Raw genomic sequence first — 15,452 nt, 5'->3', positions numbered from 1 at the left:
GGGAAGGTGTGAACTCAAGAGGGATACAATGTGAAATGTGGAACTGGTTGGGGTGGAAGATTGCAACTTTCACGTGGTCCGCCCGGTTTCGACGAATGCAGTCAACCTGGTGTGCACAATCAAATAAGAACAAGTTGTCCTACAACTTTAGGCTGTGCATGCCATACGCAAGAAGAAGAAGAGTGGAACTGGTTAAATGACGGGTGGAGGGAGGCGCAAGGTGGGGAGGGGAGTGTTTATTAATACTAGAGAGCAATTGATTGTCATTTAAACAGAGCAATTAAGTTCTTACTCCACAAGTCCATAAGAACATGTTATAGGAGCAGAATTAGGACATTCATAATAACTATTATCAAAACCTAGAATATTGTTGTCAGTCAGCTGAAAGCACAATACTCCTGACTTGAGCTGATAACCATGTAAAGTGCCAATTCAACAGAACAGGTAAACCCTACCATTAGAAGCAACTAACTTTGTGGAGAAGGCCTTGTGATAAAGTAAGTATGAGTTAAGACTGGGATGGAATAGGAGACCAAAGATTCGTGCCAGCACAGTGGCGCTGCGAGTTGGCTGTCCTGCCAGCAGCGTGTTCATTATTTCAACTTGTTTTGTTTTTTTTTGGTGTGTCTAATGTTAGTTTAGGTGTCTCTAAGTGTGTCTTGTGTGGGGGGTGGTGGGGAGGGGAAATGGGGATACCGTTTTCCAGAGCCTGGGATCCCTCGCTGGGGATCGCCGGAGAAGAGCTCCGACCGCCGGCCCGCGGCCTTTCACATCCTGAAGCCGCGGTCTCCGGTAGGAAAATGCCGATTCGGGCACTCCAAGCCGCGTTTGACCGATTCGGGCACTCCAAGAGTGTGTTCGACCGCCCCGACGTCGGAGTTTTGATCATCCCGACGGGAGGGTCTGTACATCGGGCCATCCGTAGTGGCGACTACAGAGGGTTTATGGCCCCGACCACGGGTGAACAAAGGAGGAGGACTGGCTGAACTTTGTTGCCTTCCACCACAGTGAAGAATGCTGTGGTGGATGTTTGTGTGAAATTTTATTGTGGATTGTGTGTTCTTTTTAAGTGTATCGCTGCTGGCAAATTCATTTCACTGCACCTTCGGATGCATGTGACGAATAAAATTGATATTGAGTTTGACTGACTTTGTTGAGTTGCTGCATTACAGCGCCAGAGTTCCCGGTTCCACCCTGACTATGGATGATGGCTGTACGGAGTTTGCACGTGCTCCCAGTGACCACGTTGTTTTTTTCTGGCTGCTCCGGCTTCTTCCCACACTCCAAAGACGTAAGGGTTTGTAGGTTAATTGGGTTTGGTAAAATTGTAAATTGTCCCCAGTGTGGAGAATAGTGCTCATGTACGGGGTGATCGCTAGTCACCGCTGTATCTCTAAAGTCTAAAGATTGTGAGTAGTCGTTAGCATTAAATAATTTTATACGAGTATAGGAGCAGGGAGGTTCTACTGCAGTTTTACAGGGTCTTGGTGAGACCACACCTGGAGTATTGCGTACAGTTTTGGTCTCCAAATCTGAGGAAAGACATTCTTGCCATAGAGAGAAGGTTCACCAGACTGATACCTAGGATGTCAGGACTTTCATATGAAGAAAGACTGGATAGACTTGGTTTGTACTCGCTAGAATTTAGAAGATTGAGGGGGGATCTTATAGAAACTTACAAAATTCTTAAGGGGTTGGACAGGCTAGATGCAGGAAAATTGTTCCCGATGTTGGGGAAGTCCAGGACAAGGGGTCACAGTTTGAGGATAGAGGGGAAATCCTTTAGGACCGAGATGAGAAAAACATTTTTCACACAGAGAGTGGTGAATCTCTGGAACTCTCTGCCACAGAAGGTAGTTGAGGCCAGTTCATTGGCTATATTTAAGAGGGAGTTAGATGTGGCCCTTGTGGCTAAAGGGATCAGGGGGTATGGAGAGAAGGCAGGTACAGGATACTGAGTTGGATGATCAGCCATGATCATATTGAATGGCGGTGCAGGCTCGAAGGGCCGAATGGCCTACTCCTGCACCTATTTTCTATGTTTCTATGTTTACATCAAAATTACCAGGGGGGTACAGTTACAAAACTACTTCAGCATTTCAGTAACAAAACTAATTTTATTTTTTTCCAAGAATCAAAAAGAAACAATGAATAACCCAACTGGGTGTAAATATTTTGAGCTACTTACTTTCTTCAGGATGACTCGTTTTGTCAGGCAGAAGATTTCCCTGGGAAGTTACTTTAAACAATCGGGCACGAGCACTGCTTACTCTTTTGATCTCGATTGGGTCCAGCGGCGGTTTTGGAATGGGAGGCTGTTCATCTTTACATGAAGAGGTAGCAATTTTTGGTTTCTGATCCAGAGAAAAACAAAGTCCAGAATTTAAACAACATTCTAACAAGTTTAATAAGCTGAGTCTGCTCCAATCACTGATCACCCGTTCAAACTAGTTCTCTGTTATCCTATTTTCCTTACCCATGAAGTGCAACTCGCATAGGCCAATTAGCCTATCGAACCACATGTCTTTGGGACGTGGGAGGGAATTCACGTGCTCACGAGCAAACTTAGTTTGAGTTTGAGTTTCGTTTATCGTAACATGTATCGGGATACAGTGAAAAGCTTTTGTTGCGTGCTAACCAATAGGCAATAGACAATAGGTGCAGGAGTAGGCCATTGGGCCCTTCGAGCCAGCACCGCCATTCAATGTGATCATGGCTGATCATCCCCAATCAGTACCCCGTTCCTGCCTGCTCCCCATATCCCCTGACTGCTATTTTTAAGAGCCCTATCTAGCTCACTCTTGAAAGCATCCAGAGAACCTGCCTCCACTGCCCTCAGAGGCAGAGAACCAGTTAGGAGAAAGACCATACGGGGAGTTCAACTCCACGCAGGAGTTATATAACTGTACGTGTTCACCCATAACTATACCCTTACTACACAATGTAACTACTACATTATTGGTGGCCAACTTTTCACTGAATATTCCAATGTAAAATTTATAATATAATGTAACTACTACATTATTGGTGGCCAACTTTTCACTGAATATTCCAATGTAAAATTTATAATAGTCCTTAGTTTAGAAGGCGGCGCGACTCTCGTCAGCAACGGCCTCTGCAGTCCGTCTGCGTTTTTATTATTTTATGTCTATGTTTTTATGTAGTTATTGTTATTTTTGTTGGGGTATGTGTGTGGGGGGGTGGGGGTAGTGTGGGGGGGTTGGGGGTAACTTTTAAATCTCTCCCTGCACGGGAAACCCGACCTTTTCTTTGTCGGGTCTCCGTTGTCGTTGGGGCTGCAACGAGGAGCGGCCTCCAACAGGAAGACCGGGGGCTCTGGTGCCGACTACTCACCTCACCGTCGCGGAGCTGGCCGAGTCCAGAGCGGGTGGAGCTGTGGTGGACGCTGCTGCGACCCGACCACCGGAGATTCGGTGGCTGCAACTGCGGGTCTGGCGGACAGTGACACCGGGAGCCCGCGGGTCCCTGGAGGGAGACCGCTTTTCGGGGCTTCCGCAACGGCGACTTCTCCCGCCCGAGTTGCGGGGTTGAAGAGCACCTGGAGCGGGGCCTTACACCATTGCCCCGCGCGGCTTGGGCGGGCTGCGAGCGCACGCCGGGGGCTCTAACACCAAGACCCGGTGTGCGACCTTGCATCACCCGGCGTGGCTTTAATGGCCACGGGACAATCGCCATCGCCCGCCGGGGGCTTTGACTTTGACTCTGACATCGGGGGGGAGAGTGCAGTGGAGAGAGAAGTTTTTTTGGCCTTCCATCACAGCAATGTGATGGATGTTTATGTAAATTATGTTGTGTGTTGGGTCTATTTGTTTGTAATGTATGGCTGCAGAAACGGCATTTCGTTTGGACCTCAAGGGGTCCAAATGACAATAAATTGAATTGTAATTGTAATTGTAATTGTAATTTCAGTCAAAGCAGATAAGTGGGGCCTCACAGGCTAATCCTATTTTTTATGTTCCTTTTTATTTTGGTGTGTTGTTTAGAGTCAGCAAGAGTGGCAAAGGAGATCAAGGGATGCACTCTTTCTGGACTATACTACAGGAAAAACTAAATTGCTTGATCCAGGTGTGTATGCAGTATATCCATTTTATGCCTAATTTCACAGGCCCTTGGAAATCTTAATTAAGTTTAAGCAGCCTGTCTGTTGTACTGTGGAAGCCTGATTTAAATCTTACAAGAATGCATTGTGTCTCCTGAGATTGGGAATCATGCACACAGGCGTTTGACAGTAAAAAGGGTGAGCAAAACACACAGTGCCAATGGACCTCAGCAGATCAGGCAGCATCTCTGAAGGGAGTAGACCTTCGTCAGACTCATTCCCTCCACCACTGCTGCCTGACCTGCTGAGTTACTCCAGCACTCTGTCTTACTCAAGAGTCCAACATCTGCAGTTCATTGTGTTGACTTATAAAGACGATGGGTTGAGTTTGAACTGAGTAGCAAATCTTGTGAAATTTGTGTGGGAGTTAATATAAACCGCAAATATCATGAGGATATTCTTTCATGGACAACATCACAAACGTTGGTTTAATTACTACATGTAAACATCCTCAATAGGATCAAGCTGTTCAGTTCTGGGCACCATGTCATAGGAAAGATGTTGTCAAGCTGGAAAGGGTACTGAGTAGATTAACAAGGATGTTGCCATGACTCGAGAGCCTGAGCTATAGTGAGAGGTTGAGCTCTATTCCTTGGAGCACAGGAGGATCTTATAGAGGTGGATCAAATTATGAGATGAATAGATCGGGTAAATGCAGAGTATCTTGCCCAGAGTATCTTGCCCAGGACATAGGTTTAAGGTGAGGGGGGAAAGATTTAATTGGAACCTGAAGGGTAACTTTTTCACACAAAGGGTGGTGGACGTATAGCACGAGCGCTGGAGGAGGTAGTTGTGGCAGCTACTACTGCAATGCTTCAGAAACATTTAGGCAGGTACGTGGGTAGAATAGGCTTAGAGGGCTTTGGGCCAAAAGTAGTCAATTTCCCTCCTGGGATATATAAAGATCTGTGTATCGTATCGTGAGACTAGTGGAGATGGGACATGTTTTATCGGCATGGGCAACTTGGGCCTGTTTCCAAGCTGAAATACTCCATAACTCTATTTATCAGTAGGTCCCCTAGCTACTTTCCCATAACTGACTCAGAGATATCTCAACGAGGGCAGCATAGTGGCGTAGCAGTAGAGTTGCTGCCTTATAGAGCCAGAGACCTGGGTTCGATCCTGTCTATGGGTACTGTCTCTACGTAGTTTGCACGTTCTCACCGTGATCACGTCAGTTTCCTCCAGTTTCCTCCCATATCCCAAAGACGTGCAGGTTTGTACATTAATTGGCTTCTGTAAATTGTTCCTAATGTGTAGGAGAGGGCTAATGTACGGGTGATCATTGGTCGGCACTGACTGGGTGGGCCAAACGGCCTGTTTCCACACTGTATCTCTAAACCAAACGTAATCGTACCAAATGTTCCCAGTGCTGAGATAATTAAACTGGTGAAAATTATAGATGAAAAATGGATCCATTACAATATATTTTCCACCACTTCTGATTAGAATTTTTCTCTGCTTCATTATAAAATAATTGGCAGAAAAGGACAGGTTAGACAGATTTGTTTGCTCAGGAACGCCGGAGGTTGCAGGGATATATGAAAATGCGAAGTATATGAAAATGCGAGAGGCATAGATGGGTGAGACAGTCAGAATCTTTTTCCCGGGATGGAAAAATCAAACACCAAAGGCCAGAGCTTTAAGTTGAGGGACAAAGTATAGGAGATGTGCGGGGCAAGTTTTTTTTACCTGGAACGCGCTGCTAGGGGTGGTGGTGACGGCAGATACGACAATGACATTTAAAATACTTTTGGATAGGTAGGGAATGGAGGGATATGGATTTTATGCAGATGGTTAAGTGATGAACTTGCAACATGTTCGGCACAGACATTGTGGGCCAAAGGGCGTATTCCTGTGCTGTAATGTTCTATAGGTACAAAATGCTGGAGTAACTCAGCGGGTCATGCAGCATCTCTGGAGAAAAGGATAAGAGACGTTTTGGGTCGAGACCCTTCTTCAGACTGAAACGTCACCCATTTCCTTTTTTCCAGAGATGCTGCCGTCCCGCTGAGTGACTCCAGCATTTTGTGTCTATCTTCGGTGTAAACCAGCATCTGCAGTTCCTTCCTACACAGTAATGTTCTATGTTCTTTAGCCACAGTGTTCAAACTGAAGTTCAAATAGGTTGTCCATAGGAAGGGCCTCGACCCAAAACGTCATCAGGCCATTTCCCTCCACAGATGCTGCTTGACCCACTGAGTTCCACAGGCAGTTTATTTATTGCTCTGGATTCCAGCATCTACAATATTTGGTGTATCTTGTCTTTGGTTTGTTGTTTTACTCACGTGATCAAGTGGGCTGAGCCGTGCTACTGACAAGGGTCTTGATTCACTTCCTTCAAAACTGCGAGCATGAAGGCTGTAGAAATAATGCATGGAATTTAGTTCTTCCTGGTACTTACGATGAGATTTTTATAGATATTCATGTTATAGGAGCAGAATAAGACCATTCGGCCCATCAAGTCTACTTCGTCATTCAATCATGGCTGATCTATCTTTCTCTCTCAACCTCATTCTCCCATAACCTCTGACACCAGTACTTGTCAAGAATCTGCCCAATATTTGCCTTAAAAATATCCATTGACGTGGCCTCCACAGCTGTCTGTGGCAATATTGCATAAGGGCAATGTAAAAATCCCCAAAATGTAATATTACAAGGTTAAATATAGCAATTTAGCTGACCTTGAGTAAACAAAATTAGTGCAAGCATAGTCAAAACAAACTGTACAAAGATGCTTCACAAGACTGATTCCTGATTTAGTTTAGTTTTAGTTTAGAGATACAGCACGGAAACAGGCCCTTCGGCCCACGGAGTCTGCGCCGACCAGCAATCCCCGCACACCAACACTATCCTACGCACACTCCGGACAATTTTTATATTTACCAAGCCAATTTACCTACAAACCTGTACGTCTTTGGAGTGTGGGAGGAAACCGAAGATCTCGGAGAAAACCCACATAGGTCACGGGGCGAACGTACAAACTCCGTACAGACAGCACCCATAGTCAGGATCGAACCTGGTTCTCCGGCGCTGCATTCGCTGTATGGCAGCAACTCTACCGCTGCACCACTGTGCCGCCCTTGTTTGCCATATAATGGGAGATTAAAGGGCCTGTCCCACTTTCACGACCTAATTCATGACCTCTGCCGAGTTTGTCTTTGACTCATACTCGCAGCATGCTCGTCACAAGGTCGTAGGAGGTCGTAGGTAGGTCATAGGTAGGTCGTGATGCTAGTCGTAGGTACTCGTGGCATCAAGTAGGTCGGGGCGTTTTTTCAACACGATGAAAAATGTCCACGAGTAAACAAGGTCGTGAATTAGGTCGTGAAAATGGGACAGGCCCTTTAGTATTCTGAAATTGTAACTCCTAGTCTAGACTCCTCAACTAGATGAAACATTCTTCCTGCATCCACCCTGGCTGGAATATTGTAAGTTGCAATGAGATCTCCTCACATTTCCTCCTTACTCTACAGCAGGGGTTCCCAACCTTTTTCGTCCCATTTACCCCTGGCAACTTTAATAGCACATAACAATGTTATTTCACTTATTAATGAACAACTAATGATGAACAGATACCGGTGTACCAGAACCAAACACAGTCAGTCAATGAGAGAAAATATGTACAAATCCAGAATCAACAAAATCTGAAGAAGGGTTTCGGCCGAAACGTTGCCTATTTCCTTCGCTGCATAGATGCTGCTGCACCCGTTGAGTTTCTCCAGCATTTTTGTGTACCTTCAACAAAATTACACCCTGGATAGGTGCAATTTACTCCAGGTTGGGAACGTTTGCTCTACAGAATACAAGTCTAACCTAATGAATCCCACTTCACATGACAAACCTGTCCAAGCATCCATTTTGATGAAACATCTTTGCACATGCTGTGCCTTCTATCCTCGTTTGGATAAGGAGACCAAAACTGTGCACAATTCTCCAGGTCCAATTCTGCTGTTAGTATTGGTTTATTATTGTCACATGTACCAAGATACTGAAAAAAAAGTTGTCTGTGGGGTATACCAAAGATCAGTACAAATAAGGAAGGTTCTTTATTATAGGTACACAAAAATGCTGGAGAAACTCAGCGGGTGCAGCAGCATCTATGGAGCGAAGGAAATAGGCAACGTTTCGGGCCGAAACCCTTCTTCAGGTTAATAAAGGTTCTTTATTATTACTGTGTTCAAAAGGGAACTGCAGATGCTGGAATATCGAAGGTACACAAAATTGCTGGAGGAACTCAGCGGGTGCAGCAGCATCTATGGAGCGAAGGAAATAGGCGACGTTTCGGGCTGAAACCCTTCTTCAAACTCGAAGAAGGGTTTCGGCCCGAAACGTCGCCTATTTCCTTCGCTCCATAGATGCTGCTGCACCCGCTGAGTTCCTCCAGCAATTTTGTGTACCTTCTTTATTATTACTGTTTAGTTTTAGTGTTCTGTTTAGTTAATTATTATTGCCACGTGTACCGTGGTACAATGAAAAACCTTTTTGATGTTGCGTGTTATCCAGTCAAAGACTATATATGATTATACAACTAAGCCGTCCACAGTGTACAGATAAGAATAAAAGGTGCTACGTTAATTGCAAGATAAAGTCAGATTAAAGTTCAAAGGTCTCCAATAAAGTAGATGGTAGATGGAAGGTCAGGGCACACAGTAGCTGGTGAGAGGACAGTTTAGTTGTAGTACAGTACAGTTAGATCAATGCAGTAGACCTTTTTAAGGTGGCACAGCCGCCTTTACAGCGCCAGAGACCTGGTTTTGATGTTGACTATGGGTGCTGTCTGTACGGAGTTTGTATGTTCTATGTCTGCGTGGGTTTTCTCCGGGATCCGGTTTCCTCCCGCGCTTCAAAGATGTACAGGTTTGTAGGTTAATTGGCACGGTATAACCGTAAATTGTCCCTGGTGTGTGTAGGATGGTGTTTGTGCGTGGGGATCGCTGGTCGGCGCAGACACGGTGGTTCAAAGGGCCTGTTTCCGCGCTGTATCTCTAAACTAAACTCTGTATAGAAAATATCGGTCCCATTGAATATCCACATTTTCCAAGCAATGGACATTTTCAAAACACTGCTGTTTTATTTACAGAGTAACAGAATTTTCATTTTACTCTGTTTTGCTTTTCTTCTGCTCGCTCGCAACAGGAATTGATAATTAGTTCAATAAATCCCCAAAACAAAAATAAAACTGTGGCTCTAATATCAGACATACAGTATGCTTGATTCACCTTCAAAAAGAGTTAGCGTATCGAATGAAACCAGAAACAATAGGTGCAGGAGTAGGCCATTGGGCCCTTCAATGTGATCACGGCTGATCATCCCCAATCAGTACCCCATTCCTGCCTTCTCCCCATATCCCCTGATTCCACTATTTTTATGAGCCCTATCTAGATCTCTCTTGAAAGCATCCAGAGAACCTGCCTCCACCGCCCTCTGAGGCAGAGAATTCCACAGACTCGCCACTCTCTGTGAGAAAAAGTGTTTCCTCGTCTCCGTTCTAAATGGCTTACTCCTTATTCTTAAACTGTGGCCCCTGGTTCTGGACTCCCTCAACATCGGGAACATGTTTCCTGCCTCTAGTGTGTCCAAACCCTTAACAATCTTATATGTTTCAATGAGATAGCCTCTCATCCTTCTAAACTCCAGTGTGTACAAGCCCAGCTGATCCATTTTCTCAGCATATGACAGTCCCGCCATCCTGGGAATTAACCTTGTAAACCTACACTGCACTCCCTCAATAGCAAGAATGTCCTTCCTCAAATTAGGGGACCAAAACTGCACACAATACTCCTGGTGTGGTCTCACTAGGGCTATGTACAACTGCAGAAGGACCTCTTTGCTCCTATATTCGATTCCTCTTGTAATAAAACAATTTTGATAAACATTGAGAAATATATATTGAGAAATTGAGAAATCTAACTGTCTGACATCTATACCTGAAAGAAGATGGAGGCCTAATCTCATCAGTACGAGAGGAAGTCAAGCCAAACAGTTTCCTTTGGTCATCTTTTGGGGTGAATGGTCTCTGCGTCTTTAATATTCTCAGTGAAGTTCGGGCCTCACTAATAATTTCTGCACTAGTCTTTGGTTGACATGTTGAATGCCGTACAGAGGCTGAAGCTTTTATACTTCTTTTAGTCCTTGGAGACTGCATCTTTCCCAGAGCAGATGAGTAACCCTGGAAATTCTCCATGTCGTATACACAATTTGAATATGCACTGTGGGAAAAATAAAAAGAGAAATGATTGTGAACTCAACAATCTTTATCACATGGAAAAATGCTACAGTATACATTTTATATCTACAACCCTGCCAATTCTAAATGGAGTTAAGATGCTGAACGATTCCACATACAGCAATATGAATAATTGTCATTGCAGATACAGCACTAAAACAGGCCCTTCGGCCGACCAAGTACGCACCAACCAGCGATCTCTGTACACTTGCACTATCCTACACACTAGGGACAATTTAAAATCTTTACCAAAGCCAATTATCCTACTAACCTAGACGTCTTTTTGTAGTGTAGGAGGAAACCGGAGCACGTGGGGGGAAACACACTTGGTCGCAGGGAGAACGTACAAACTCCGTATAGAACGTACAAAATCCCCAGGGGCAGATGGTCTGCATCCCAGGGTACTTAAGGAAGTGGCTCTAGAAATTGTGGACGCATTGGTGATCATTTTCCAATGTTCTATAGATTTTGGATCAGTTGCTGTGTATTGGAGGGTAGCTAATGTTATCCCACTTTAAAAAAAAGGAGGGAGAGAGAACACAGGGAATTATAGACCAGTTAGCCTGACATCAGTGGTGGGGAAGATGCTGGAGCCAATTATAAAAAATGAAATAGCGGCACATTTGGATAGCAGTAACAGGATCGGTCCAATTCAGCATGGATTTACGAAGGGGAAATCATGCTTGATTAATCCTCTGGAATTTTTGGGGGATACAACTAGGAAAATGGACAAGGGAGAGCCAGTGGATGTAGTGTACCTGGACTTTCAGAAAGCCTTTGATAAGGTCCCACATAGGTGATTAGTGGGCAAAATTAGAGCTCATGGTATTGGGGATAGGGTATTGACATGGATAGAAAATTGGTTGGCAGACAGGAAACAAAAAGTAGGGGTTAGCAGGTCACTTTCAGAATAGCAGGCAGTGACTAGTGGGGTACCGCGAGGCTCGGTGCTGGGACTGCAGCTATTTACAATATACATTAATGATTTGGATGAAGGGATTAAAAGTAACATCAGCAAATTTGCAGATGACACAAAGCTGGGTGGCAGTGTGAACTGTGAGGAGGATGCTATGAGGATCAGGGGACCTGGACAGGTTGTGTGAGTGGCAGATGCAGTTTAATGTGGATGAATGTGTGGTTATCCACTTTGGTGGCAAGAACAGGAAGGCAGATTATTATCTGAATGGTGTCAAGTTAGGAAAAGGGGAAGTACAATGAGATCTGGGTGTTCTTGTTCATAAGTCACTGAAAAATAGCATGCAGGTACAGCAGACAGTGAAGAAAGCTAAAGGCATGTTGGCTTCATGACTTTCATAACACGAGGAGTTGAGTATAGGAGCAAAGAGGTCCTTCTGCAGTTGTACAGGGCCCTAGTGAGACCACATCTGTAGTATTGTGTGCAGTTTTGGTCTCCAAATTTGAGGAAGGACATTCTTGCTATTGAGGGAGTGCAGCATAGATTCACGAGGTTAATTCCCGGGATGGCGGGACTGTCATATGTTGAAAGAATGGAGCGACTGCGCTTGTATACACTGGAATTTAGAAAGATGATAGGGGATCTTATTGAAACATATAAGATTATTAAGGGATTGGACATGCTAAAGGCAGGAAACATGTTGGGGAAGTCCAGAACCAGGGGCCACAATTTAAGAATAAGGGGTTGGCCATTTAGAACGGATGATGAGGAAAAACTTTTTCACCCAGAGTTGTGAATCTGTGGAATTCTCTGCCTCAGAAGGCAGTGGAGGCCAATTCTCTGTCTGAAGAAGGGTTTTCCTTCGTTCCATAGATGCTGCCTCACCCGCTGAGTTTCTCCAGCTTTTTTGTCTACAGGCAAAATATGAGGCGCTGTTCCTTCATTAACTTCTCATGATTTTGCACACCTCCATAAAATCACCCCTCATCCTCCTGCACTTCAACGAATACAGTCCCAGCCTGCTCAACCTCTGCCTTTAGGTCAGACCCTTGAGTCCTGGCAACACCCTCATGTCCATTCAGAAGGATGAGAGGGTATCTCATTGAAACATATAAGATTGTTAAGGGCTTGGACACGCTAGAGGCAGGAAACATGTTCTCGATGTCGGGGGAGTCCAGAACCAGGGGCCACAGTTTAAGAATAAGGGGTAAGCCATTGAGAACGGAGACGAGGAAACAGTTTTTCTCACAGAGAGTGGTGAGTCTGTGGAATTCTCTGCCTCAGTGGGCGGTGGAGGCCGGTTCTCTGGATGCTTTCAAGAGAGAGCTAGATAGGGCTCTTAAAGATAGCGGAGTCAGGGGATATGGGGAGAAGGCAGGAACAGGGTACTGATTGGGGATGATCAGCCATGATCACATTGAATGGCGGTGCTGGCTCGAAGGGCCAAATGGCCTACTCCTGCACCTGTTGTCTATTGTCTATTGCTCAGACCCTCGTGTCCTGGCAACACCCTCGTGTCCAATACGGGAAGTAATTGGGAAAGCCAGTGAGATGTTACTGCAGCAGACGCTGGGATCTGGAGCAACACACACACACACACACCATGTGCTGGGGGACCCAGCGGGCCGGGCAGCATCTGTGGAGGAGGGGGGGGGGGGAGAGGGGCGACGTCGCCCTTGGCAACCACGTGGGGGAGGTGCTGACCCATTCCCGCCCCCGTGAGCGGAAACGTCCGTCATTTCCGGGTGGTGGCCATGACGACGGCAGCGGTTGTTGTGGCGCGGCGCCGGGTTTCCATGGTTACGGGGCCCGCTCCGCCTCGCCGTCGGAGATTTTTTTTTTTTAAACACTTCTCCCTCCGTGACCGGCCATTCAGTTTCTGCCCACCTGCATCTAGCGGACCCGCATGTTGGCGACGGATGCCCGGGCGGGGGTTGCCGTCCTTCAGCGTCTCTGGGCCCCGGTCGCCTCCAGTCGCTGCGGAGCCGGCGAACGCCTGAGGAGAGGCGGACTCGGCCGGGCACCAGCGCGCAGGCGCAGCTTCGCTCCCTGGAGTCCCCGCGACGCGATGCCCAGACGTGACGTCACGGTAAAGTGTCACGTCACTATTGTGTGTGTGACGTCACTGCAGTGTGTGTGTGTGTGTGACGTCACTGCAGTGTTTGTGTGTGTGACGTCACTGCAGTGTGTGTGTGTGTGTGTGTGTGTGTGTGTGCGTGTGTGACGTCACTGCAGTGTGTGTGTGTGTGTGACGTCACTGCAGTGTGTGTGACGTCACTGCAGTGTGTGTGTGACGTCACTGCAGTGTGTGTGTGTGACGTCACTGCAGTGTGTGTGTGTGTGACGTCACTGCAGTGTGTGTGTGTGTGACGTCACTGCAGTGTGTGTGTGTGTGACGTCACTGCAGTGTGTGTGTGTGTGACGTCACTGCAGTGTGTGTGACGTCACTGCAGTGTGTGTGTGACGTCACTGCAGTGTGTGTGTGTGACGTCACTGCAGTGTGTGTGACGTCACTGCAGTGTGTGTGTGTGTGTGTGACGTCACTGCAGTGTGTGTGTGTGTGTATGTGTGTGTGTGTGTGTGTGTGTGTGTGTGTGTGTGTGTGTGTGTGTGTGTGTGTCGTCACTGCAGTGTGTGTGTGTGTGTGTGTGTGACGTCACTGCAGTGTGTGTGTGACGTCACTGCAGTGTGTGTGTGTGGCACCAGGATTCCCCACCCACAAGATGAATTGAAAGAAAGAAATATAGAAAAATAGGTGCAGGACATAGCAATGTTACAAAATTTTGAGATTTTAAAAATCAAGTCTGTAATTTATCCCATCAGATAAAGCATAAAAATAAGTTTAATTTGACACCTAATTCACTTTCATATCTCAAGTATTTAAAAAGTTATGGCCATTTTCATACTGGGAAATGAGCATCTTGTTCCCTATTGATTTTCTATGGACATAACAAAAAAGCTGTGATCGTGAACAGTCAAAAGCCCATAACTTTCTTAAAAATTAAGAGAACTGAATGACATTTTCAGTTATCATAGATTGAAGCATTCTGAAACAAATATAAAATAATCTTACTTGGATGACCTGAAATTAAAGCATATAATTAGTTAGTTACCTAATTGTAGCTAATTTCAGACTTCAATTACTAGATCTAAACATCTATCCATTTCTTAATAAATGATTAACATTTTTAAATAGCCTAAATGTCCAAATAATATTCACAAATAATTCACAATAAAACATGATTTTTAAATCTCATTTACATTAATTTATAGGCCAAATGGAAGGAATTCAGTGTTCAATTGCTGTAAATAAATGCCCATTTTAAATCAGCTTTCCAGTGGGTCCCCGTGGAACGCGCTGGTTTAGAACGTTCACATTGCGGTAGATTTGTGCCTCAAATGCCCAGAAAAATACTGCGGGATATAATGGGCCCAAAATGAGCTACTCGCAATATTAAACTTTGTATAAAGGGATCTTTAGAAGCCCTTTTTAATGTAAAAATATACAGCCTACCTTCTATGGTTTGCTTTATGAGACCCTGCGGTTGCTGGCGGTCGCGGGTTTAGAGATTGATTTTTAAACTACTATAACTATTATTCAAGGCCTTTAAACCTAATAATAGCTTTTGCGACGGGGTCTTCCAGCGATTTTTCGTTAATAATTAACTAGGCTGAACATCTTCGATTTGAACAGCCTAGAGAAAATCGCGTTTTAAACCCGCCCCCTCTAAACGGCGCCAAAATCGCGCACACCCGCAGCGACAGATTTTCAACAACGATTCAGGTAGGCTTTGCAACATACCTACAGGACACTGTGAAACGTCACCTATCCATGTTCCCCAGAGATGTGGCCCTTGTGGCTAAAGGGATCAGGGATAACGGAGAGAAGGCAGGTACAGGATACTGAGTTGGATGATCAGCCATGGTCACATTGAATGGCGGTGCGGGCTCGAAGGGCCAAATGGCCTCCTCCTGCACCTATTTTCTATGTTTCTTTTTCTATGTTGCCAGAATTCAAAAGAGAGTTAGATAGAGCTCTTAGGGCTAGCGGAATCAAGGGGTATGAGGAGAAGGCAGGAACGGGGTACTGATTGTGGATGATCAGCCATGATCACATTGAATGGCGGTACTGGCTCGAAGGGCTGAATGGCCTACTCTTGCACCTTCAGTCTTCAGTCAAACCTTCA

At 45.5% G+C, this 15,452-nt stretch overlaps 1 protein-coding gene across 1 annotated transcript in view; it reads right to left on the bottom strand.

Moving 5' to 3' along the window:
* Positions 1-13,275, bottom strand: part of armc2 (armadillo repeat containing 2) — a 100,642-nt gene extending 87,367 nt beyond the window's left edge. The window contains exons 1-4 of the mRNA XM_033021967.1: positions 13,153-13,275; positions 10,051-10,332; positions 6,409-6,481; positions 2,189-2,354 (exon numbers count right to left, since the gene is read on the bottom strand). Coding sequence (XP_032877858.1) covers positions 2,189-2,354; positions 6,409-6,481; positions 10,051-10,307 — 496 coding nt within the window. The 5' untranslated portion in view covers positions 10,308-10,332; positions 13,153-13,275. The remainder of the gene's footprint in view (positions 1-2,188; positions 2,355-6,408; positions 6,482-10,050; positions 10,333-13,152) is intronic.
* Positions 13,276-15,452: the final 2,177 nt, after the last annotated feature.

Source organism: Amblyraja radiata, chromosome 5 (assembly GCF_010909765.2).
Source record: "Amblyraja radiata isolate CabotCenter1 chromosome 5, sAmbRad1.1.pri, whole genome shotgun sequence".
NCBI lineage: Eukaryota > Metazoa > Chordata > Chondrichthyes > Rajiformes > Rajidae > Amblyraja > Amblyraja radiata.
Note: the sequence above shows the minus strand (reverse complement) of the source record. Positions and strands in the feature narration are given on the sequence as shown.